The following is a 24,890-nucleotide window of genomic DNA, read 5'->3' on the forward strand; positions in this document are numbered from 1 at the left end:
TGCCACCTGCCTCCTCCCCCGGCCGGACCGTGCCACCTGCCACCTCTCCCGGCCGGACCGTGCCACCTGCCACCTCCCCCGGCCGGACCGTGCCACCTGCCACCTCCCCCGGCCGGACCGTGCCACCTGCCACCTGCCTCCTCCCCCGGCCGGACCGTGCCACCTGCCTCCTCCCCTGGCCTAGTGGCAAGTGCTAAAGTGACAACTTGTCCCCTGCAGGAGCCTCTGCCCTCGCACCTACTCAAAGCCGGTGAAAGGAATAACGCCGGGCCCCCGAGCCCTCCCAGTAACTCACCAAGGGGCTCCCCCAGGGCAGCGAGATCAGAAAAGCCTCGCAGGGGACTGAGACACAAGCGGCGGGCGCTGCACGGCCCTGGGCCTGGGCCTGCTCCGGGTGCTCGCCACACCCCCGGCCAGCCCGGGCCCCCTGTCCCCGGCCCACCTCCGCGGGCCCCCCGCGCTCCGGGCCCGGGCACCACGTGTCTGTCCCTCCTGGCCGAGGCGCGGGCCCAGCTTCCGGTGGCCGGGGAAGAGCTGTCGAGCGGCAGGGGGTGGGGGGGGAGTCGGCGCCCCCCGCCCGGCCTCTGCAGGTGGCCGGAAGCGCTGCCGAGCCGGGAGCCGCGGGCAGGGAGGCGAGATGCGGGTGGCCCCGGCGGCGACCCCGGCGTGAGGGCCGCGGCCAGAGGGCCCTGGGCCGGCGAGAGCGGTGGCGGGTAAGGCCCGGTTCGGCCCGAGCTTGCTCCCGCCCGCGGGGCGCTGGTCCCGCCGGGCAGGGGGCGCGGGCAGCGGGCGCTGGGCTGGGCTGGCGGGGCAGGGGGTGCCCGGGCACTGGCCGCCCCGCGGCGCCGAGCCCAGCCGGAGCGGGCCGCCTTGCCCAGCGCGGGGCTTTCCCGTTCTACGGGGATGAGCTCACCAGGGCCCGCAGCCAATGGGGCGGCGGCCGCCGGCGGAGCTGGGGAATTCCAGAGCCGTCGCCTCCTCGCTGCCTCCCTGACTGGGGCTTTGGGGGAGCGAGCCCAGCGCGGGGAGCCGAGCGCCAGGCCCCGCCATGCGGGACACCAGGGGACGGCAGCCGCGGCCGGAGGAGCTGGCTCTCCCGCGGGGTGAGGGGCCGGCGCTGCAGGCGCGGGGCACGGAGCCGCGGGGCCGCTCTCCGGGGCAGGGGCGGCTCCTGCCAGCGTTGGGGCGGGTCGGGGGGGGATTGCAGCTTGGCCCAGGGGGACCCTGAGGCCTGGGGGGCGAGCGACCCCTGGGAGCGAGAGGGGCGTGCGGCAGGCGCCCCCGGGGGGATGGGGAAGGCGCGGGGGCGACCCCGGGGGATGGGGAGGGCGCTTGAGACGGTGCCTGCGGCTTTGCCGTCCAGCGCAGCCTCCCTCGTGTGAGCATCTGGGACCCTTCAATCGCTGCTTGGTGCCACCAGCCTGGCTTAGGCCCTGGCCCGCTCTGCCTGGCGCCCGGGACCCGGTCCCGAGCGCTGGGCTCTCTGAGTTGGTGCTTGGCTGGGGTTAGGGTCTCTGCTCACAGCTGGAGCTTGGGGGGGTGCCGCCGCCTTCTGGGCCAGGCGCTTGCAGAGCTCAATCTTTCTGGGATCTCCCTAAGCACCTGCCACAGCCACAATCAGCAGGAGCCACCTGCTGATTCCCCTGCCAGGTGCTGTGTGGGGTGGCAGTGGGCGGGGCACAAGGCTGGTTGCTGTTGGTTGATGGGGTAACAATGTGTCCTGTCTTTTTAGGTGCTGCTCTTCCAGACCCCGGCCTGGTCATGGCACATACAGCACAGGCCTCTGGTAAGGGAGCTGCAATCTCAGATGAAGGTAATTCCCTTCCCTGCTAAAACTGATAATGCTTCTGCCTTGGCTAGCACTGTCCACGGTCCGGGCATGGTACAGGAACGAGAGCATGAATCTGTCCAGCAGCCCCATTGCATGGGCAGCATCATTGCCCCCATTTTACAGATGGGTAAACTGAGGCACAGAGAGGCCAGACCATGTGGGGGGGGGTGGTTGGGGCACGGTGGCAAAGCCAAGTTAGAACCCAGGAGTCCAGGCTCCTGGGCCTGTGCTCATTTATGCCAACTGTACAGCCTCCCCGCTCCCACGTCTGTAGTCTCCTTCCGCCATGCCTGGCTTGGGCCTGTTGGTGCTGCTCTCCCTCCCTGGACAGCATTGTCTCACTCCCTACCCTGATCTCCCAAGGGGGCTTGTGGAAATCGTGCATTTCAGTCGTGTCCCTACATTTCCTCCCACTCCCCCGCAGCGGGGAGAATCTTGCACAGCTGCAGGAGTTCTGGACTTCAGCACTGTCCCTTGTGCAGCTCTCTGGCTAAGGTAGTATCTCTGCAGCCTGGCATGGACACCTCCCCCCACGCCCCTATTCCTCTCATCTGAGTTGGCACCTGCTGCTCAGCTCTCTGTTTCCTGGGGGAAGGGGCAGCTCTTGCTGGTTAAAAGCTCAGTTTGTACTTTCTCTGCAGGCTGAGTGGTGCCAGCAATCCCACAGAGCTGAAACTGCCACATTGCTCCCCTCTCCCTGGAGTCCCTTGAAGTCGGAGCGTCCCCCAGCATAGGGACCACCACAGTGCTCATGCACTTTCTCTGGGCTCTGCTGTTGTATGTCTCCAGCTGAGTGTGTGGCAGCCTTTACTCAGTCCCTCTAGTGTGGGGAGGGGCTGGTTTGAGACGTAAACGTTTAAACATCTGAATTAGAAACACTCTTGCTTTCTCTTTCCTTTGCAGATGAATTAGGTGAGTGGACTCTGGGAAATGGGGGTACAGCAACCTCAGGTAAGTGCAAGCACTCTAGGCACATGCGAGTGCAGACCCTGTGCATAGGACCCTGGCTGGAGCAAAAGGGGCAGATATCATGTAAGTGTGGTCTGCAGCGGGAGGGGCAATGCAAGACAAATCCTGCAGTCCTTCCTCATGCACCCTCCCCATGAAGTCAATTCCAGAGCTTCAGCATTTGGGCCCAAAGAGCAGTTAAGAGAATACCTGGGAAATGGGACCACATACAAGCCAACAGCTTGCAGGCATGTCTCCTGCAGCATTCCAGGGATCCACCTGCACTCTTTCCAAACTGCTGAGGGGCCTGGCAGCCGGGAGAACAGCGAGCGTGGTACAAAGCTCACACAAGCTGAGAAGAGTTACCATTCCATACATCCAACTTCCAGGAAAACAGTGGGACGTCCTGGAATATTGAGACGCAAACAAGTACATTAAGAAATTCACCTCCGCTCCTGGCTCCTCAGCCAGCTTTCTGGCCATGGTACGATGTTTGTAGCCAAAAAGCCACTGCCCTGAGCAAATACCAGCTTCGTGCTCATGAGAGAGAAGAGGCAGTTCTTACCATGGCACAGGCTGTCTCTTTAAAGCGGGACCCACAATTAGGGGGGCTCTGTGAGAAACTGGGTTAGGACTTAAAAAAATTAATTGGTTAGCTTCAAAAAAAGGGAGTTAGTAATGTCCCTTGAATGGGGGCTCTGACCTAGTGGTAAAGCAGAGTGGAAGGTCTGGCGTCGTTCTCTCCTTACGCTCTCTTAGGCTCATGCTTCTCAGGAAGGCCAGGTCCATATGCAGAGTTGCACCGGTTTAGCTGAAAGCATGCCACAAAGTGCAGTGTTTGTGTGGAGACACTTATGTCAGGTTCCACCTGGTTTAGCTTGCACTGATGCCTGCCATGTTCAGACTGAGGGTGGAAGAGGGTCTGCACCCAGAGTTGCGCTGATGTCTCTAACCTGATACGGCGTCACACCTTTACCTGAACTGGTGTGACAGAGACCTTTTTCGTAGATTCCAAGCGCAGAAGGAACCATTGAGATCGTGTAGTCTGACCTCCTGTATACCACAGGCCAGAGACTACAAGGCGCCCAGGGTGCTTGGGCTGCAGGGAGGTTGGGTGAGCAGTTCTAGTGGGGGGAGGTGCCTGAGCGTCAGGGCCATGGGGTGGGCAGGTGGGCAGGCCAGCTGATTGGGTGAGGGACCTGGGTGCTAGGGCTGTGGCCTGGCAGACCTAGTTAGTAAAGCATCTGGGCAATAGGGCTGTGGGGAGGGTGGGCCCATCAGGTGAGGCACCTGGGCACCAGGGCTGCGTGGAGGGCGGGCTGATCAGGTGAGATGCCTGCACGCTAGGGCTGTGGGGAGGGTGGGCCCACTGGGCGAGGTGCCTGAGCACCAGGGCTGCGGGGAGAGCAAGACCCATCGAGTGAGGCACCTGGGCATCAGGTCTGTGGGGACCTAATGTGTGAGGTGAGTGAGTGAGGGGCAGGGATGCCTAGGCAAGTGCTGTGAAGTACCTTGGCCAGATTTCCTGCTGCTTGGTACGTGAGCAGTTGCTGACTTCAGTGTAATGTGACCAAGTGTTATTCTTCAGTCAGGACTGGGGTGTTTCAGAGAGACCTGCCCTAGCTCGAACAGGAATGAATTCAGGGAAGCCCTGTGGCCCGTGTTACATGGGAGGTCAGACTGGATGTGCAGGATGGTCCCTTCTGGCCTCACACTCTTGGTCTCTGTGAAAGTGGGTGTGAAACACTCTCAGAACAGAGCAGGAGCACTCTGCCCTGGTGTGGCTGGTGCAGGCCCTGCAGGGCAGTGACGAATCGGGCCCATTGCTTTTTGGTATCACCCGTGTATGTCCACTGACTCGCGCACGCGTACAGAGTCAGTGAAAGGGAGAGAGCTCGCAGTACAAACCTCTGAACCCTCCAGCCCTTGCCTGGGGATCTGCTGCCTTGTTTGCCTGGGCTGGCCCAGTGGTGGCCCTGCAGTGGTGCATGGATCCTCTCGGAGGCTTGAGCCTCTTCCTGCGTGTGCACATGGAGACTGGGCATTCAGAACAAGATCAGTTTAGGCCTGCCCTTTCCCCGGGTCTTGCTAGGGCGCTAGTGAGGGTGGAGGTTGGCCCACCATGGCTCTCCTCCAGCCCGTTCCTAGCAGGAGGCCAGCCCGTCCCCCGTCTCACCCTCTGGCTCTGTCCCCGTCCTGCAGAAATCATCGAAGAGTTAATTAAGGAGGATGGATTCCAGCCACAAGCCCTGCCCTTCCTCTCCAAGGCGTCTGCCAAGGGCACGGCCAAGCTGGTGCCCAGGGGTTCAAACCCAGCCGTTCCCACTGGGATGCTGAGGCTAATGGAGCCGACAGGACCTAGCCCACTGCAAGGCGGCTTGCCCTCCTTTGGCAGCTCCCATCCCGCCGCTGCTCATGTCCTGCCACTGGACTCTCAGCCTCCCCTGCTCTCGCAGAGCCTCAGTAGCCTGCAGCTGACGCCCAGGCTGGTGCCCAGGGGGACGACTCCAACCCCTGCCAGCCGGCCCAAGTGGCCTTCGCCCATGCGCTCGCCAAAGGAGCAGTTGGAAGACATGCTGGAGCCTCCCAGGCTGGTGATCACTGAGCAGCCGAAGCAGCGGGGGATGCGCTTCCGCTACGAGTGCGAGGGCAGGTCAGCAGGCAGCATCCTGGGGGAGAGCAGCACGGAGGCCAGCAAGACCCTGCCAGCCATCGAGGTGAGTGTGGGGGAGGAGCAGGGGCCAGTCTCCTCACAGCAGGGAAAGGGGCTGGGGGAGGGTCAGGGCCAGCCTTGGGCTGCCTGTGCCTTGTGTGGTGGTGCCGACTGTTCCTCTATCTGTCCGTTAGTGCCCCCCTCACAGGAGAGGCGGGGACCGGGGACTTGCCCCACTCCCTTCGCTCTCTTCCTGGTTCTTGGCGCCCCACCGAGGTTGGGGGGAGGGGGATGGGAGGGATACCAAGGGCCCTGGTCGCTCCTGCTGAGTGCCCATGCTGCAGCAGTGCCAGCATCTTTGGGCTTGGAAGGGCCCCGTGACTGCCAAACCCTGCCTCTCTCTGCACAGTCCTGGCCAGCCTAGCATCGCAGCTGGTGGTGGCCATCCAGGGCCCTTCGCTCCCAGTGGCCAGGCCCTGCCCTCGGATTATCTCTGTGGGTTTTGTTGCCATTTCACGCTGTGGCAGTCAGGATCCATGGCTGGAAAGTGGAGCTGGGCAGCCCAGCGGGCACAGGGTCGCTTGCGGGCTCTGAGCCGCTGAAGGGAGCAGCTGTGCCTTGAGCCCTGCTCCCTGTGGAGAGGGGTAGGCAATTTACTGGGCAGGTTAATTACACATAGCCCAGGCTCTGGGTTCACTCACCCCCATGGCGTGGCGGGGGATTCTGAGCATGGCCTTGGCTCTGATCTCTTGCTCTTTCCCCAGCTGCTGAATTGCCAGAAGATCCCTGAGGTGAAGGTGATTGCGTGCCTGGTGTGGAAGGACTGGCCCTACCGCATCCACCCTCACAGTCTCGTGGGGAAAGACTGCAACAATGGGCTCTGCGAGGTCACCCTGAGGCCCCAGGCCAACCCCAAACACAGGTACCAGCTCCCTGCTCGGCACAGGGACTCCGGGGCCATCGCCGGGGGTGCTGCTGCGGCCCCACATGCAGTGCAGCGGGCATGGCAGCCCCTCTCCATGCATGGCTGAGACCCAGCTGTGAACTGGTGCTGACAGAGCTCACGTGGGGACAGGGCGTGCCGCTCGCAGCTGGACACTGCGCTCCCCCTCGCCCTCTCTGCGAGGCTGAGGGGCTTTGAGGAATGCACGCAGAGGTGGTTTCAGGGTGGCGGTCACTCAGCAGAGTGCTCCCTCCATGATCTCCCCCACCATGTGATCAGCACCCAGTGTCCCTTTGGGGCAGAGTGGGACATCTCAGGCCACATGAACTGAACTGTTCCAAACCTCTCAGTTACTTCCACGTAAGAATGGCCATACCTGGCTCAGACCAAAGGTCCATCTATGACGGAGTCACAGGTCTGATGCTCTGGAACTGCTCTGTATGAAGTCAGCCAGGACTCTGGGTAGTGTGACTCCCTCAGGGCACGCTGTCCAGGGCAAAGAAGCCCCCTCAACTATAGCCTTCCTGGTCTGACCTCGGAGCATTCAGCATCCCTGTTCACACCATACACTCCCCCTTGGCGGGTCCACCTGGACGGGACCCCTGGGGAAGCCAGAGGGCCCTGCACCCCCACTCCACAGTCAGCAGTGACTCTCAGCCAGCATGTAAAACAGAAGGTTTATTAGTCAACAGGAACGCAGCATAGAACAGAGCTTGTTAGCACAGAAATCAGTGACTTTCAGCAAAGTCCATCTGGGGGCGGGGGGGGACGGACCGCAGGCCGGACTTCCTGGACTCCCCTCTCTGAGTCCTAAACAGGAGACTGCCCAGCTTCCAGAGACCCCCCCACCTCCGACACGCCCATTGCCCCTCCTTCGGTCTTTGTCTCGCTTTCCAGGCAAAGTGTCACCTGGTCACATCCCCCGCCTGGGTCTCAGGTTACGAAGGGCATCGGCCATCACTTATGTGCAGGCAGCTGGAGCCTCTTCACCTGGCCCCGAGGGTCTCAGCAAAAGTCACACACCCTTATTCCCACCACCTAGGCATAGGTGCAATACACAGGGAAACTGAGGCACACACAGTATTCAGGCAAAACACTAAGACTCACATAGGCTTACATGCAACCTAATAAGGAGGAAAACCCCACTTTGTCACACCATCTATTCCAGTATCCTGTCTTCCGATAGTGGCCAATGGCAGGTGCCCCAGAGCGAATAAACAGACCACGTAATCATCAAGTGATCCATCCCCTGTTCCCCATTCCCAGCTTCTGGCAAACAGAGGCTAGAGACACCATCCCAGCCCATCTTGGCTAATAGCCATTGATGGACCTATCCTCCATGAATAGACATTGGTGCCCCCAAGCAACTCGGTAACCTGATTGCGGCCAATGGGTCAGCTGAGGTGAGATCTCCCCACCCTATGGCTTCTGCCATTGTCCTGGTCTGGTGACAGAACAGTCCTCTCCCTGCCCCAGATGGGAAAACCGACCCCTAGCACAGCAGTTCTCAACCAGGAGTCTGGGGGCCCCTGGGGGACCATGAGCAGGTTTCAGGGGGTCCGCCAAGCAGGGTCAGTGTCAGACTTGTTTGGGCCCAGGGCAGAAAGCCAAAGCCTCACCACATGGTGCTGAAGCCTGGGGCCCTGAACCCCACCACCCAGGGCCCCATGCCACAGGGCACCACCCTGTGGCATGGGGCCCCTGGCAATGTCCCTGCTTGTACCCCCTAATGCCGGTCCTGGCTTTTATCTGCAGGAAACCAGTCGGTGCGGCACAGGTGGGCCGCGGAGTTTTTATAGCGTGTTGGGGGGGGCCTCAGAAAGATAAAGGTTGAGAATGCCTGCTCTAGCAAATTGCCCTGGAGCTCGGGGGGAGACTTCATTCGCTTCAGAGGAAGTTAATTAGGCATCTGTTCAAGCTAAGCCAAAGGGAGGTACCGTGACACGACACCGGAGAAGCCACATGAGGACTGCTCAGAACTCAGTGAGCCATGTGCCCACAAGAGCACTGTGAGGACCATTGGCACTGCCATGCAGGCATGTCCCTCCTCGGGGTGGATGCTCTGATTCTGGGGCAAGAGTGGCCTTGGCCTAGGGCAGCCACACCCAGAGCATCCTCTTGTGGCAGGCCATGACACAAGTGCACCTGCTTCTGTTTCCCCTCTCCAGTAATCCAATAACTTCACTTCAGACTTTTCTCGCTCAATAATACCCATCCTTGGGGCTGATCTATTACAAAAACCACAATTAGTTGAATCCCCAACAGAAATCCCATATTCCATTTCCCATACCCCGGGGGGGGACAGACATCCACAAGCCTCTGTCTCTGTTAAGGTGCAGGCCACTCCCTTGCAGGCCTGGCAGGCTCTGGGCTCCATAAGTGAGAGCCTAAGAGAAGCAGGGTCGTATCAATCTCCTGACCCCGATGGAAGGGTTGCTTTGGCTGAAAGGGGGGTGATGCCCAGGGCTTCCTGGGGCTGTGGTCCTGTGCAGAGGTGGGGTTCCTCTCGCATGGCCCCTGGCAAAGCGTTGCGTGGGCCATGGTGGCTGGCCATGGCCTTAGACCCAGCCTTGCCCGCAGCGTCTCCAACACGTCTCTCCTTTGGTTCCCGGCAGTTTTAACAACCTTGGCATCCAGTGCGTGAAGAAGAAGGAGATCGAGGCAGCCATAGAGAAGAAGCTGCAGCTAGGGATCGATCCATTCAAAGGTGCGTGGCCCCAAGGAGCCCTGCCCCCCCGCTAGCCAGGCAACTCCATTGTGGAGTTAGATGGGTCAGGTACTGGGTCAGGGTGTGACGGGTTGTCACCCCTGGGGTGCAGTTTGGGAGCCATGGGAACCATTGCACCCTTTTAGCCTCCCGGCTTGGCTGCCCTTTCCTGCACTGCTCTGTTGGTGACTCACAGCCTCTTCAGGCCCTGTGGTCACCCAACATGACAGCAGGTGGCGCCACACACCCAAACTGACTTACCTGAGTGCCTTACTCAAAGACAGGCAGGAAACAACAGCCAGTTTCCCAGCTTCTCCACCCTGCACCCTTGCTGGAGTATAAACCCCAGATTGTACCGTCTTGCACTGCACAGGGACGTGTACAATGTAAGCTCATAAAGTTTGCCCTCCCCTCAGTGTGGGAAGGATATGCACAATACGCTTGTGTTAACCAAGCTGAGATTGTTCCCCAGACATTTCACTCAAAGGTACACTGGCTTAGATAAAGCAAAAGCAAGCTTATTAACTCCAAAAAGATAGATTTTAAGTGATAGCAAACAAATCAAAGCAGATTACCTAGTAAGTAAACAAAACCTCAAATGAAGCCTAAGATACTAGACAGATAGGAAATGAAGTAGCAGTTTCTCACCCTGACTGGTGATAAGCCGGCTGCAGATTCTCAAGGCACAAGCAGCGCTTGCTTTGCAGCTTGGGCTCCCCACCCCGTTCCAAGTCCTTTTCTTTCGGAGCTTCTCTCAGGTGTTGAGCTGTGGGGGGGTGAAGAATGCCAGATGACGTCACTCCCTGCCTTATATAGCTTTTCCAAATGGTGGGTACCCTTTGTTTCAAAGTTGGTTCCCAGACCAGTTTGTGGAAAAATACAGGTACCCAAAATGGAGTTCAGAATCATGCGATCTGGTCACATGCCCTTGTAGAGTCATAGCAGCCATTACTTACAAGCTGGCCGAAATGTTTACAGGACGGCTAAGCTACTCCACAGCCCATTGTCTTTGCTGATTGGCCATTAGCACTGTCTGGCTTCTTCACTGTTGTACCTGAAAGGCTGGCTGTGGGTGTTTTCCAAAGTAAGCCCATTTGAAATACAGATCCATAGTCAATATTTGTAACTTCAGATACAAAAATGATACATGCATATCGATAGCATAATCATATTCAGCAAATCATAACTTTTCCAGTGACACCTCACATGACCCAACTTGTACAAAATGCATCATAATTGTGCCACAATCATATCTTAATAATATTACTATGATGAATATGGGATGCAGTGTCACACTCCGCGCCCCCCAATTCACAAGCCCAGGCTGGCCCTCAGAGCTGCCACCCCCAATGCATGCTCCTGCCCCACCCCCAAAGCTTCCAGAGCTGCACCCCCCCAAGCTCCTGTGAGTCCCCCAGGTTCCCCTCCCCAATGCACACACCCACCCTGCCCGAGTCCCCCTGCGCCCCCACACGCCCACCCACCCTGATTCCCCCCAAGTCTCCTCCCCCACACACACCAGAATCCCGCAGAGCCCCCTGCCAACACTCGTGTTCATCCTGCCTCCATTGCCCCCAGAGCCCACCAACACACACACACACACCCCGCCACCAAGTCCCCCCAGGGCCCTCTCCTCACATACAGGCACTCACTCTGACTTCCCTCCAGCCCAACCACCCCCACTGTTTCCAATGGACTAAAGGGCTGTCACGGAGCCCCAGAATCGGGGCTAAACCCCCAGCTTTGGAACAGCCTCCTGGAGGAACCCGTCAGTGGGCTAGGCCCCCCAGGGATCTCACTCATCCTCCAGGGCCAGCCATGTAGCCTCCTTGCCTCCGAGACTGAACTTCTGGGCTGTAGCCCTCCTGCCACAGCCCCCTACTGCAGGGACTGACATCCCCAGCAGCATTTGCAGGGACGCCTGGCAGAACAGTTGGGTTTATTGGTCCCTGGAGCGCAGCATGGGACATCCCCAGGTTCTTGCAGAGACATGGAGGTTAAAGCATTGTCTGGCCTGGTAAGCCCAGGCCCAGCCAAGCAGGAGTGATCCCCATGGCCAGGCTCTGTCTCTCTTCCCGTCTGATCTCCTTGGTCAGTCCCCAGATGAGAGCCCCAGCTCCTTCCAGAGCTGGCTCTTACCCCCCACCTCCCCATCCTTTGCTCTCCAGCTGGGGGTTCTGCTCAGCTCCCCTGCTGAGAGGTCGGGAAATCCAGCTCTCTGGTGTGCTGGTTGTTAGCTGTCAATGCCCTGATGACTGGATTTGCCATTATCCTTTTGGATTCTCCATTGATACAGAGTTGGTTTCAGCCAGTCCTTTTCCAATGACCTGTTTTCTGTGTCCCCGCAAAAGATAAACACCCTTTTCCCCCAACCCAGTTAACTATGCAGCAGATAGGGCTACTCACTATTCATACAAAACATTGTGAAAAATTCCCACTTTGTCCCATCTCTTCCCCTTTGAGACTGAACTGAGTGGGGTCACTTTGGCCGGTGACCTGGGGAAGTTCAGGTACCTCTTTCAGTGACAAAGCATCTGCTATAACATTGGCACTCCCACTATCATGAATCACTTCCTTATCATAATCTTGGAGGATCAGACTCCAGCTCAGAAGCGTGGCATTAGCCCTTTCCATTTGATGTAGCCGCGTTAGAGGACAGTGGTCAGTATACACGGTAAAGAGCCACGCAAATAGATACAGCGGCAGCTTTTTAAGGGCCCACCCAACGGCCAGGCATTCCTTCTCCATGGTAGCATACTTCTGCTTCCGGGGCAGCAGTTTCTTACTCAGGTATGCAATTGTGTGTCTCTCCCCCATAGCATTGGCTTGCATTAGCACCACACCCAGCCCTCTGTCTGAGGCATCTGTGAACACCAGGAAGGGCTTGTCAAAGTCTGGGTATACTAGAACTGGATCCTGGCTTAGAGCCTCCTTCGACGAACAGAGAGGCCCCTGGCACTGCTTGGTCCAGACCACCTTGTCTGTCTTACCCTTTTTTGTACAGTTTAGTGATGGGAGCTGGTAGGGAGCTAAAGTGGGGTACAAACCTTTAGCAGCACCCCACCATCCCAGTAAAGGTCTGGGCCTGTTTCCTGGTTTTGGGGCAGCCGGTGGAGGGATGCCAAGAGAGGGATGATGGGGGAAAAGTGATGGGCTGGGAGAATGAGCTTTGCAGCCGCATTCTGCACAGCACAGAGCAGAGCGAGGATGCATGTGTCAAGGCTGGAGAGAAGGATGTTGAGGTGTTCAGGACACGTGATGCTGAGAACCTGAAGGAGTTTTAGCTCTGGAGGGGTGCGAAAGGCAGGATCTTCGAGATGTTCTGCAGAAAGAATTGGCAAGACTTGGACACAGCCTGGCTTGGCTCAGCTTGGGGCATAGCTCTGGGATGGCTTTCCAAACTCTGTAGGGGTGCTCTCCTCCTGGAGCCTCAGGATGCTGAATGCCCTGCTCTCTCTCTGCAGCTGGCTCCCTGAAGAATCACCAGGAGGTGGACATGAACGTGGTGAGGATCTGCTTCCAGGCCTCATATCAGGAGCCCTCAGGACAGATCCGGCACCTCAACCCCGTCCTCTCTGAGCCCATCTTTGACAAGAGTAGGTAGCTGGGCTGTGGCAGGGGAGGGCAGGGCGGAGTGGAACGGAGCGATGCAGGGGGCCATGGTGATGCCAGAGGAGGGAATGTGGTCAAGCCCACTTTCCCTAGGATGACAGAGTGCTGGACAGAGGGCATGGTCAGCACTGCAGCTGTGTCCCTGCACGTCTGGACACCCAGCCTGGGCTGGGGACGGCGGGGGGGTGTTTCTGAGGGAAAGGAGACTCACTGCAATAGCTCAGCCTACCTTGGCTGAGTGAGAGAACAGCGCCACTAGGCTGGAGCCTGCCAGGGCCCTGGCTGAGAGAACCGGGCTGGGCAGTCCAGTGCTGCGTAGGCTGTTTGTATTGCCGTGGTGTGTGTGCCAGGTAACCTCCTGCCGGACGGGCAGTTTGGGGCAGGGCTGGTATTGCAGCGGTGCCCTGGTGGGACTGGGCAGCCCCGTGCTGGACGGGCCGTTTGTGGCATTGTAAGCTTTCAGACTCACCCGGCAGTGCGTCCTGCTGGTCATCCTTGGGAATTAGCTCCATTTCCAGCCCAGAGCACCTTCTGCAGGCCAGTGGTCCACCTTACCACTGGCCCTCCCAGGACCCGGTGCCCTTGCCTTGGGTGCTGCCCCCTGGCAGTACCCCCACTCCCTGGGTCTCCCCACCCCATGGAACCCTCACCCACTATCCCCACATCACAGCTACTGCCAGTCACCATCTAGCCCCGCACTCTGGGGCCAACTGCAGTGTAAAAGTCAATCATCACAGGCAACAAGGGGTTTGGACTGGCTGCCTTTACCCACCCTCAGGCTGCCCCTCTGCAACCCCAATACCTATATGGGCCTGGGGAGTTGCTGGCCTACGGCTTCCCAGTTCCTGAGGCCTTTCCCCAGCCCAGCCTCACTCTAGGTCCCCTAGGTGAGTTCCCGCACAGCTAGGTGAGTTCCCGCACAGCCAGGCCTGTCTCTCTCTCCAGCCAGAGAGAGTCTGAATCATAAATATCAGGGTTGGAAGGGTCCTCAGGAGGTCATCTAGTCCAACCCCGAACTCAAAGCAGGACCAGGACCAATCCCCCCCAGATCCCTAAATGGCCCCCTCAAGGGTTGAGCTCACAACCCTGGGGTTAGCAAGCCAATGCTCAAACCACTGAGCTATCCTTCCCCCACAACCCTTCTGGCTGCCAGCTGGGCCCTGATTGGGGTGTGGCCCAGCTGCGGCTACTTCCCCACTCAGCCCAGCTTCTAGCCCACAGCCCTCTCCAAGGGCTAGCTTTTCAGCCCTTCAGGGCAAGAGCAGGTGACTGTCCCACTACAGGCATGGTTCGTATTGCAGCGGTGCCATGGTGGGATTGGGCAGCCCTGTGCCGGACGGGCCGTTTGGGGCAGGGCTGGTATTGCAGCGGTGCCATGCAGGGACTGGGCAGCCCTGTGCCGGACGGGCCGTTTGGGGCAGGGCTGGTATTGCAGCGGTGCCATGCAGGGACTGGGCAGCCCTGTGCCGGACGGGCCGTTTGGGGCAGGGCTGGTATTGCAGCGGTGCCATGCAGGGACTGGGCAGCCCTGTGCCGGACGGGCCGTTTGGGGCAGGGCTGGTATTGCAGCGGTGCCATGCAGGGACTGGGCAGCCCTGTGCCGGACAGGCCGTTTGGGGCAGGGCTGGTATTGCAGCGGTGCCATGCAGGGACTGGGCAGCCCTGTGCCGGACGGGCCGTTTGGGGCAGGGCTGGTATTGCAGCGGTGCCATGCAGGGACTGGGCAGCCCTGTGCCGGACAGGCAGTTTGGGGCAGGGCTGGTATTGCAGCGGTGCCCTGGTGGGACTGGGCAGCCCCGTGCTGGACGGGCTGTTTGGGGCAGGGCTGGTATTGCAGTGGTGCCATGCTTGGTCCTATATGGACCAGTAGGAAGAGATGGTGTCTGCACTTGAGAGCTCACACTAGGGACGGGACATGTGGAGGTGCTGGGAGTGATTGTTAGCGCCACATTTAACCGGTGTATAGGATCTGTTCCCAGTGGCCCTGGCCATCTCCTGTCCCCATGGCAGACGGGGGCTCCTGGGGGGATCCAAACAAGGAGACGGGAGTGGCTTACAGGCCAATTCGTGGGCAGCCGCCAGCCTATCCACTGGTGTGCATTAGTGCACTCTGCTTGGAGGAATGGCTGCCCACTTCCTGTGTGTCATGGGCGCTGCACTGCCAATGGCTGATGGAGGCTCTTGTGGGCATTTGGAGCAGGCTGCCAGCACCGTGAGGCTCTGGGTGGCTGTGGGGTGCAACACAGTGACCATGTGAAGTCTGAGATGGCTGCAGATTTGTGACTGGCATAACCTGGTGCTTGCCTGGCAGCAGCACCATGTCTGTTCCCTGGCACAGGGCACCCCCACCTGGCCCCAGAGCTGACGCCACCCAGGTCAGGCAAATAACCAGAATGAATTTTTACAAGTGTCAGCATAGCCCCATTGGCCTTTTCAGAGGCTGCGGGTCCCCCATGCCTGCTGGCCAGCCCTGCATGGTAGGGCAGGGATGGAGGTGGGATGCCTCATTCCTGCCGGCCAGCCCTGTATTGTGGGGCAGGAGTAGAGCGGGGGGATCCCCCGTGCCTGGCCAGCCGTGTGTGGCAGGGGAGGGATGGGAGGGTCCCTCGTGCCAGCCAGCCAGCCCTGCATGGTGGCGGGTAGGACGGGGTGGCTCCCTGATACCAGCTGGCCCCATGTGGCTGGGGAAGGACGGAGCAGGGCGGGGAGATCTGTGTGGTGGCTGAACTGAGTCTTGGCATATGCAGAATCCACAAACACATCAGAGCTGAGGATCTGCCGGATGAACAAGGAGTACGGGCCCTGCACGGGTGGGGAGGAACTCTACCTGCTCTGTGACAAAGTCCAGAAAGGTAACGGAGGGGAAGGGGGTTAGCGGACTGGGGCGGTGGGAGGGGGTCTGCTAGAATGGGGGGTGGGAGGAGGCATGGAGCTCTGGTAGAAGGGGAAGGGGTGGGGGGGGGGCAAATGGGCTGGTTCTGGAGCCCTGCTACACCGAGAGGCGAGGGGAGGTGATGGTGTGGGGCCTTTGGGGGGCACATGCTTACTCAGAAGTTTGTAGAGCTCAAGGCCAGGAGGACCCATTAGATTAGCCAGTCTGACCCCTGCATTGCACAGGCCGTTGCATTTCACAGAACTGCCCTGTGCGGGGCCCAAGGACATAGTTACACCAGAGGGTTTCAGTCCTCGGACACTGTGCTGCTGACAGCCACAGGCAGAGGACTGGAGAGACCAAGGTGCCCCCAGGCCCCTGCCACGGCAGAGAGTTGATGAGATGAGATGTGGCCAGCTGATCTATACCTGTCAGCCGGGAAAGGTGAAATGCCCCAAGGTCCTGTCAGTCTGATCTGGGGGGGAGGATTCCTGCCCTGCTCCAAACCTGGAGGTTAGCGTGACCCTGAGCAAGTATGTGAGACCCAGCAGCCAGACAAGTAGGCAGGGAATTCTGTGCTACCATACTGTGTGGGCCTGGGGTCTCCTCCCGTAGCAGCTGAATCTGGGCCCCAATCTGCCCTCGGGGGCTCTGTCCCCAGCTGCTCCCACCCAACCCAGTCTCCCAGGGCACCCCCTTGCCTGCCAGTCAACTCCCCAACCCTCACCCCGCGTCCCCCGCAGAGGACATTGCCGTGGTCTTCCGGAGGGACGCGTGGGAGAGCAAGGCGGACTTCTCGCAGGCCGATGTGCACCGGCAGATAGCCATCGTCTTCAAGACACCCCCGTACCAGCACCTGGACATCCCGGAGCCGGTGGAGGTGGAGGTGTATCTGCAGCGCCTGACAGACAGCGTCTGCAGCGAGCCCTTCCTTTTCACCTACCTGCCCAAGGACCACGGTAACCGCCACCCCATAATGTCCTTCACAGCCCTTCGGGGAAAGGGGAGGGCCCAGAGCAGCCCCCCAGGGGAAGGGGCATCGGGGAGCCCAGAGCAGTCCCCGCCAGACACAGCCCCTCATGGATAGAGGGGTTGAGGGGCCCAGTGGCGCCCCTGCCAGTCACAGCTCCTGAGGGCGAGGGGGAGGACTGGTCACAGTCCTTTGGGGGTAGGGAGGGTCAGAGGGGCCCAGCACAGCCCCTGCCAATCATAGCCCTGTTGGTGGAGAAAAGGGGTCATGAGACCCCAGAGCAGCTTCTGCTGCTCACAGCTCCTTGGTGGGGACCAGAGCAGCCCCCAGCAATCACAGCCTTGTTGGGAGGGATGGGGGGCATGGGAGCCCAGAGCAACCACCATCAGTCACAGCCCCGTTGCGGGGGAGCGGGAGAACAGGGGCCAGAGCAGTCCCCACTAGTCACAGCCCCTTGGGGGAAGGGGGACTCATGGGGCCCAGAGTAGCCCCTGCCACATGCAGCCCCTCAGGGAAAGAAGGGGTCAGGGCGTCCAGAGCAGCCATCGCTGATTATAGCCCTCTGGAGAGGGTTGGGAGAAGGCAGAGCAGCCCCAATGGACACAGCCACATCGGGGGGAAAGGGCGGGTCAGGGGGCCCAGAGCAGCCCCTGCCGCATGCAACCCCTCAGGGAAAGGGGGGTCAGGGGGGCCCAGAGCAGCCCCAATGGACACAGTTACATCGGGGGTGGGAAAGGGGGGTCAAGTGGGCACAGAGCAGCCTCTGCTGGTCACAGCCCCTCAGGAAAAGGGGAGTCAGGGGGCCCCAGAGCAGCCCCTGCTGGTCACAGCCCCACAGGGTGGAGCAGGCATGTGCCCAGCTGGTGCCAGGCAGGTTTTGGGAGCCTGTGGGCAGAGGTCTGTGTCAGTTTCCCATGGTTCAGGCCACACCCTCCTCTGCCTCAATCTCTACAGACACGTATGGGGTGCACATGAAGAGGAAGCGGGGGATGCCCGATGTCCTGGAGGAGCTCTCAGCATCAGGTGAGTGTGCGGGCCGCACGCCAGGGCAGGCTGGGGGGCTGAGGGGATCAGGCTGGCCTGGGCCATGGCCCTTGCAAGAAGCTCTTGGCTCCTGGGCTGGCTCTGCCTATGCCAGGGGTGACTGATGGCTCCAGCCTGGGCCCTGGAGTTTCCGGTGGGATGGGATGAGGCCCTGGGTTCCCAGCTCTGCCTCTGGCCGGCTGGGGAGTCACTCCCCTTGGTGTGCCCCCATCTGCAGAACGGCACCAGGGATCTGACTCCTTGGCAGAGCACTTGAAAAGGTAAAAAGAAAAGGAGTACTTGTGGCACCTTAGAGACTAACAAATTTATCTGAGCATAAGCTTTCGTGAGCTACAGCCCACTTCATCGGATGCATGCAGTGGAAAATACAGTAGGGAGATTTTATATACACAGAGAACATGAAACAATGGGTGTTACAATACACACTGTAACCTGAGTGATCACTTAAGGTGAGCTATTACCAGCAGGAGAGAAAAAAAACCTTTTGTAGTGATAATCAAGGTGGGCCATGTCCACCAGTTGACAAGAACATGTGAGGAACAGTAGAGGGGGGAAATAAACATGGGGAAATAGTTTTACTTTGTGTAATGACACATCCACTCCCAGTCTTTATTTTGCAAACTGGACACCATTAAATTAGGCTTGAATCCACACTGCTCAGCGTGACGGCCTGATCCCGTCCCCCGCAATCCACACCGCTCAGCATGACGGCCTGGTCCCCCACCCCATCCACACCGCTCAGTATGATAGCCTGATCCCCCCCATCCACGCTGCTCAGCATCATGGCCTGATTCCCCCTGCACATCCATATCGCTCAGCTTGAGGGCCAATCCCCCACATCCCCTGCTCAGAGTGACGGGTCGATGGAGTGCAGCCTTCAGGCATCTGCTGTCTGAGGGGACGGGGGAATCTTGCAGGGGCTGCTCCCATCAGGCTTGCTGCCGCAGTCATAGGCGGCTTTTGGCTCCTTCAGGTGCCCATTGTGGGGCTAGGTTGTGCCCGTGCTAGGGCACTGTGAAGTGCCTTCTCTTCTTGTCCCTTAGACCCTCATGGGATTGAAGCCAAGAAGAGGAAGAAGAAGCCAGGCTACATGGACCATTTCATCACACCCCAGACAGCAGGTCAGTTGTCTTGTGTCAGGATGTGGATGGGCACGAGGCTGGCTGGTGCCCCTGAGCAGGGACCCCCCATATGGTGTATTTGTCGGGGGGGGGGGGGGTGCAGTGTTCCCTTCCTACACATGGGAGGGGAGCAGATGGCGCCCAGGGGGTGCTATGACCCCCTCCACACTGGGCAGGAGGAAGGTGGGGGTATCCAGGGGTCACAGTGACCCCTTTCACATGGCAGGGGCAGGTTGGGGCCTCTGGGGTTGGCATAATGACCTCCTCCACATGGGGGAAGATAAGGGGGAGCCTGAGGGGACACACTGATCCCCATGTGGGGACCTGGGGGCACAATGATTCCCACACTTAGGGGGCAGTGGGGTTCTGCAGAGCCCCTTTTCATGGGTGGCAACGATGTCAGGGCCTCAGCTCCGAACTCCTAGTGGAACCAATGTGAGCTGGGGTGCTCTGGCCCCCTGAGAATTAGCCCAAAGGTGTCCTGAGCTGGGCCCCCCCTGCTGGAGCCCCCAAGGCATTGCCCTCTGCTTCCCCAGGCCTGCAGCACTGCAACCCAGCTGGCCAGGTACGTCCCCAGGAGCCCTCCAGTGACTGCACGCATCGCTGGGGTCACTCCCCACTGTGACGGGATCCCTGGGGTGCGGCCTGGGACTGTGGGACCGCCGTGGCCTCTTAACTCTCCAGCCTGGGTTGTCTTTCACAATGCTTTGCTAGCGACAAGCAGCAAACCCCTCCAGGCACTGTGATCACTCAGCACAACCGCATGTGGAGCCCCCACACCCAGCTTGATTGCATGAATGGTCCCAGAGCCACTCATGAATCACACAGAGAAGGGCACCAGCCCAATCCCCCCAGCTCCCAGAATATACCATCTTGCACTGCTCAAGATGCTTTCTTGAGCAATGCAAGTATATTAATTGGTTCACCTCTTCATCAATGGAAAGTGGATATACACCAGCCTCTATAAATCTGAGCACATTTACCAAACACTTCAGGCAAATACACTGGTAAAGATAAAGAATGAAACAAGTTTGACTACAAAAGATAGATTTTAAGTGATAGGCAAAAAGTCAGAGTTAGTTACCAAAATTAAATGTAAGCACACAGTCTAAACTCTCAACCCTATTAGTCTGGGCAACATTTAGATTAAGCAGTTTTTCTCACCCCACTGGATATTGCAGTTCATAGTACACAGGTTTCACCCTTGAAGCCTGGGCCAGTCTCCTCTGTTGGAGTCTTCAGTCTTCTGAGAGTCCTTGTTGCTTGCAGCATAGGTGGGGGGAGGAGAAAGACCAACCATGGTACCACTGTGTTCTATTTTATACCGTTAATCCATGTACTTGGAGGACAAAAGTGATGACTGCATGGCAGGTGGGCACTGCTGAGTCACCAGGCAAGGTTGAACAATTCCCCTAGTGTGGCCTTGTGTAAGTGAGTCATTGCATTGTAGCTCCCTTGCTGGACAATGGCTGATGTCTGTTCAGAACCCACTTGGGTGTTGGTTATCTCCTTTGTCATTGTCTCTGGAGAGCTAGTATCTGGATGCTTCCCAAACCCATAGCATATTTTAGTGAAAAACATACAAGACAATTCTTATAATTTTATATGCATTAATGATACACACATTTAGATGGAACAATGGGTTTCAGCAGGTCATAACCTTTCCCATGATACCTCACAATACCTGCTTTATATGATCACAATTATATACAAAATGATTAACATGAAGGTTACAGGGTATTGCCCCAAGATATAGAGTGTCACACCCATCATGTCCCTGCCTTGGCCCAACCCCAGGTATTGACTCACTCCAGCCCAGACTGGTGGCTAGACATGCTGGCAAGGTACAGGCTGTTCCCCTTGGGGGGAGCCTGTCTGGCCACACCCCCACTGCCCACCCTCTGCATGGCAACCCGGCCTCCCAGGAGGATGCCTGTCACTCTTCCCTGTCATCCCCAAGGCAGCTTGGGCACCATGCTGCATTCCTGGGGGAACAGGGCTTGCTAGCTGACTGAGCCATTCCTGTTCTGATTGCAGAGGAAGGCTTTGCCCTCCACCCCAGCCTGGAGCATATCACGGTGCCTGAGCCCTTCGATTTCTGCCTGGGCCAGGACTACACCACCTACAGCTGCCTGAACCAGAGGGACATGCTGCCCGCCACCTGCTCTCCCATGGAGCTGCCAGGCTGCCTTGGCCCAGAGTTCCTGTTGGACGCCTACAGCCCCGCACAGAGCAGCCCTGCCCCATTCCTGGCACCTGGGGACAACTCTGCGGGGGACATTGAGGGTACGGCCAGTCTGGTTGGAAGTAACATGTTTCCCAGTCAGTACAAGGAGGCCTATGAGCGGGCATAGCTGGGCATGAGGTTGGGAGACGTGTGAGGAGCAGTCGAGCCTTGTTTCAGACCTGTCCCAGCAGGGAGCCCCTTGCTCTAGCTGGGCAGGGCCTGGAGATGGAAGGACTGGGCCACTTGGCTTGTTGGCAGAGCTTCCCGGGCCTCCCAGCAGCGAGCACAAAGGAGACTGCTTGTCACTGCAGGGCCTACCTCCAGGAGACCAGCTGAGACCAAGGGGCATGGAGAGAGAATGACAGCACCGCCCTCCTCTAAGAGTGTGGGCCCTGAGGAGTGTGGCTGGCTGGGAATGCTCCACCTGCAACTGGAGTTCCACATCCCAGCCTGTCCAATTCCACCTCCCAGCAGCCTCCTCACTGTCAGCATATTCACTCTGCAGTTCCCCTTGCTGAACTCCCTCCAGGGGCTGAGGTGCTGGCTCGCTGGGGCAGGACCTGGCCAGAGGGGCTCTATGGGGGCACTGTGCCCAGGTTTGACTGCATAGGCTGCTGCAGGGGTTCACGCTTTGCACTATATTTATAGGGGTTAGTTGTAGCCAGCACTTCCCTGCCATAAATGAGGCCACCTCATTGGCAAAGGTCGGGGGGGGGGTGCAAACAAATGTGTGGGGGGCACACAGTCACTGTCTGGCCCCCAAATCCTGGCCGGTCTGCTCCTGCTCCCGTTGTAGCCAATGGCCAGGCTCCCCTGGCCAGAGTGAGGACAGCTGGGCCACTGGCTTTGCTATTAATAAGGGGACAGTTTGAAGATCTTCCTGAAGGCCATGCCTTGTGCAGGCTGGATGCCCCGTCCGCAGCAGTCCCTGCACCTGCTGACCTGAGGAGGGTGGGACTAGAGCACAGCCTCACACCTGGCAGTGCTGAGATGCCAGCTGGAACAGAGCCACTGGGGAACTGGGAGCCAGGACACCGGGGTCTGTGCCCAGCTCTACCCCGACTCACTCTGTGGCCCTGGGTAGGTCACTCACCTCTCTGTGTCTGTTTCCCAAGTTGTAAAATGAGGGTGATGCTGCTCACCCACCACCCAGGTGTGTTGTGACAGATGGTAATAAAAAACAATACAAATACTTCTCTACTGTCTCATCCTGAACCAATTTACGAGCCCATATATCACCTAGACAGGGGGGCATATTGCTACCACTACAGTGATAGGGTGCAACGCAGCAAACATCTTGTAGCAACAGCATGCCGCAACTGAGGGCAGGACGCAATTTAACTGTGGGGTGGGGAGATATAAGGAGACTGAACAGAATTACCCAGGCTCTGGGCATTAATATTACTTATCTCACACGTCCTCCACCCAAGCAGCACTGGTAAAATACTGACACGGAGGGCAGAGTGTCCCACACAGAGCAATAAGGCCTGATGCCGCTCAGCCTGTGAGTGCTGAGAGGCTGGCAGCACCAGGTGCTAAGTCAGCAGGTGAAGTGCCCAGAGACCCCAGTGTAGCCCAGGCTAACACTGGCTCTGTGCCCCCGTAGCAGCTAGCTCACGTAGAGAGATTTGTGCTGCTGTTGCTCCTCCTAGAGCACTTCCCCGCAGGCTGCTAGAAGTTGCCTCATTGCCAACCGGGTGCATCATTCTGCTCGCTAGGAGCAAAGTCTCGTACTGTTAACCCAAAGAATTCTAGGTGGCTCTCCCCAGTCAGAGCCATTAGAGGGCCTGCTCCCCATGTCCTGGGGAAACCTGAGCCCACAGCTACCCTCCAGCACAGGCCTGTAGGGAGCCTGTGACCATCCCCACTTCTCAACATCTCTCTGGCTGCTGCCTCACTGCTCAGGTGCCATCTGGGGGCCCCATGGCCTCTCCAGCTGTCATCTCAGCTTTGACCAGCATCTACTGGGGCAGCACTGGCCCCCAGCATGTGCTTCTACCCTCCACCCATGGGCAGAGTGGCTCTGCCCTCCTCTCACTTCCCTTTCCGGCTGTGGCAGCGAGATGTAGCACCAGGGTGCCCTTTCACCCAAGTGGCTGGTAGGGCTCAGTAGTGGCTAACGCTCTGCCTGCTGGAGCAGTCCATCCTCTGGCTCCTTCCAGCGGTCTCTAGGGCCACCCCATGATCCCTGGGTATCTGGATGCTTGCTACCAGGAGGAAACCTTTTGGATATCAAGCTTAGTCCAGGCAGAGAAGAGTGAGTTGTGGGCTTCCCCCTGACAAAGCACCTAGAACCACAGTTACTGTACAGTAAGTACTTGCTCTGTATTGGAGTCCCTGTCCATGTGGAGCCCACTCCAGTGACTAGCTAGTAGCTCCCCGCCTAACCAGAGGAGGGTGTGAGGAGTCCTAGCTAGAGCTGACAAAATAAGGATTGCAGAGCTGCTCTCCCAAGTCTGGTATCACAACTAGTAATCAAACCCCCAGTGTAATGCATGGTGAAGGCGTGGGCTGCGCTCCCTCTGGCTGCCCTGGAGATCTCTGAGAGGAATACTTCAGAGGAGGTTGCCTGGGCTCTAGTTGAGAGGGCCCTGCTGCCTGAGGCCCGGGGCACATCTGCTAGCTGGTTACAGATTGTAACCGATGGAGTGAGCTCTGAGAAGAGATGGCCGAATTAACCCACTGCTGGGCCCTAGACAAACGCACGTGTCTGGGCCCCTGCTTTCTAATATGAACACCAACAAACAGCTGTACAGGACACTCTCTGCAGCCAAACTCGCCTTGCTATGGCTCTGCTGGGCCCGGCTCTTCATCTCACTGCTCTGGTCGCTGCTCACCATGATGGAGGCATAGCCTGGCCAAACCTGGGGGGTGCTACAACCCCGTCGGCCAGGTCACAGTGCCACTCACTCAGGTTTGGCCCAGCCACCCCTCTGTCATGGTGAGCCTCACCCTGAGCAGCAGCAGGATGAGCAGCTGGTCCCAGTGGATCCACAGGAAAGCCAGACCAGTCACAAGCAGCATCCTATACAGCTGTTTGTTGGGCCCTCCCCTCCACACCCTCACAGCCCCTACCTGCCTGGGTCCCAGGTACATGCCTACTTTGTCTATGTGTTAATCTGGCCCTGAGAAGAGATGGCCTGATCTTCCCCAATGCCAACAAAATAAACTAGGTGATTTCCTGAATGGATCCATACTGCCTAGAGCCCTCCTTGATCACTTGAAATGAGGAGCTTGGATTCTCCCAGGTTCAAGTGCATCTTGGGGAAGAAAATGGTGGGGTTGATGGTTTGGTTTAAATGAAAAATCAGACACCACCTCGATGAGGTGCTTAGGGTGGGGCATCAGCCCCATCTTCTCCCTGTGGAGGACAGTATAATGGAGCTGCTATTAGTGCTTGGCTCTTGCAAAGCCTCCTAGCTGGGGTGACAGCCACCATGAGGGTGGTTTGGAGAGTGAGATGGTGAAGATGGTACCTGGATAAGAGTCAAAGGAGGTGCCTACCAGGCTCCAGTTTAGCACATTAAGGGTCCAGGAGAGAGGGGCTCATGGACCAGGGTTAGGTGTGGACCAGTCCTTTTAGAATGTTTGAAACAGCCGGACAGGAGAATACCATACAGACTTGCACTGGAGCATGGCTAATGGTGAAGCTCAATAGCTTGAGGTGAAGGATGTAGTCCAAAATCTTGGCATCTAATGGGCTGACATTGTATTGTGAAGGAAGCCCAGATAGAAAGTCTCTCTCACTACTCTGATCCATAGACTGATCGTGTGCTTCCTCCTCTCTATAAGGATTTCTTTGTCTTCTCTAAAGCAGTCCCTGGCTGCAGTGCACAGCCAGCCCATTTTCAAGCCACGAGCTGTAAAGAGGTTGGGTTTGGAAAGAGAATTTTCCTTTTCTCTGAGAGAAAACATCTAGTAGACTGGAGTGTTGCGGACAGTGCAATAGGTCTGTGAGGTCT

General features: G+C 58.3%; 1 protein-coding gene across 5 annotated transcripts; it reads left to right on the plus strand.

The window, feature by feature from the left end:
- The first annotated feature begins 529 nt into the window (after window positions 1–529).
- RELB (RELB proto-oncogene, NF-kB subunit) lies at window positions 530–22,120 on the plus strand. Of its 5 annotated transcripts, none has more exons than XM_043534507.1 (12): window positions 530–713; window positions 1,733–1,786; window positions 2,735–2,743; window positions 4,982–5,496; window positions 6,197–6,354; window positions 8,991–9,082; window positions 12,547–12,678; window positions 15,442–15,546; window positions 16,310–16,525; window positions 17,491–17,559; window positions 18,624–18,701; window positions 20,739–22,120. In XM_043534507.1, exons 2-12 carry the CDS (start codon window positions 1,762–1,764, stop codon window positions 21,053–21,055), a joined length of 1,716 nt encoding a protein of 571 aa, XP_043390442.1. In that variant the 5' UTR covers window positions 530–713; window positions 1,733–1,761; the 3' UTR covers window positions 21,056–22,120. The 5 variants fall into 5 exon arrangements, with proteins under 5 accessions (XP_043390442.1, XP_037740281.1, XP_043390441.1 ...); XM_037884353.2 differs by having other exon boundaries at window positions 531–713; window positions 1,733–1,813; XM_043534506.1 differs by lacking the exon at window positions 530–713 and adding an exon at window positions 855–1,103.
- Window positions 22,121–24,890: the final 2,770 nt, after the last annotated feature.

Source organism: Chelonia mydas, chromosome 23 (genome assembly GCF_015237465.2).
Source record: "Chelonia mydas isolate rCheMyd1 chromosome 23, rCheMyd1.pri.v2, whole genome shotgun sequence".
In the NCBI taxonomy this organism is placed as follows: Eukaryota; Metazoa; Chordata; order Testudines; family Cheloniidae; genus Chelonia; species Chelonia mydas.

Excerpts from the sequence above, each read along its gene's own strand:
- RELB (XM_037884351.2), top strand. The coding sequence starts at position 1,049 with ATGCGGGACACCAGGGGACGGCAGCCGCGGCCGGAGGAGCTGGCTCTC. Across the intron at positions 1,104-1,732 it reads GGAGCTGGCTCTCCCGCGGG|GTGCTGCTCTTCCAGACCCC; the intron begins GTGAGGGGCCGG and ends CTGTCTTTTTAG. Across the intron at positions 15,547-16,309 it reads CTGTGACAAAGTCCAGAAAG|AGGACATTGCCGTGGTCTTC; the intron begins GTAACGGAGGGG and ends CGTCCCCCGCAG.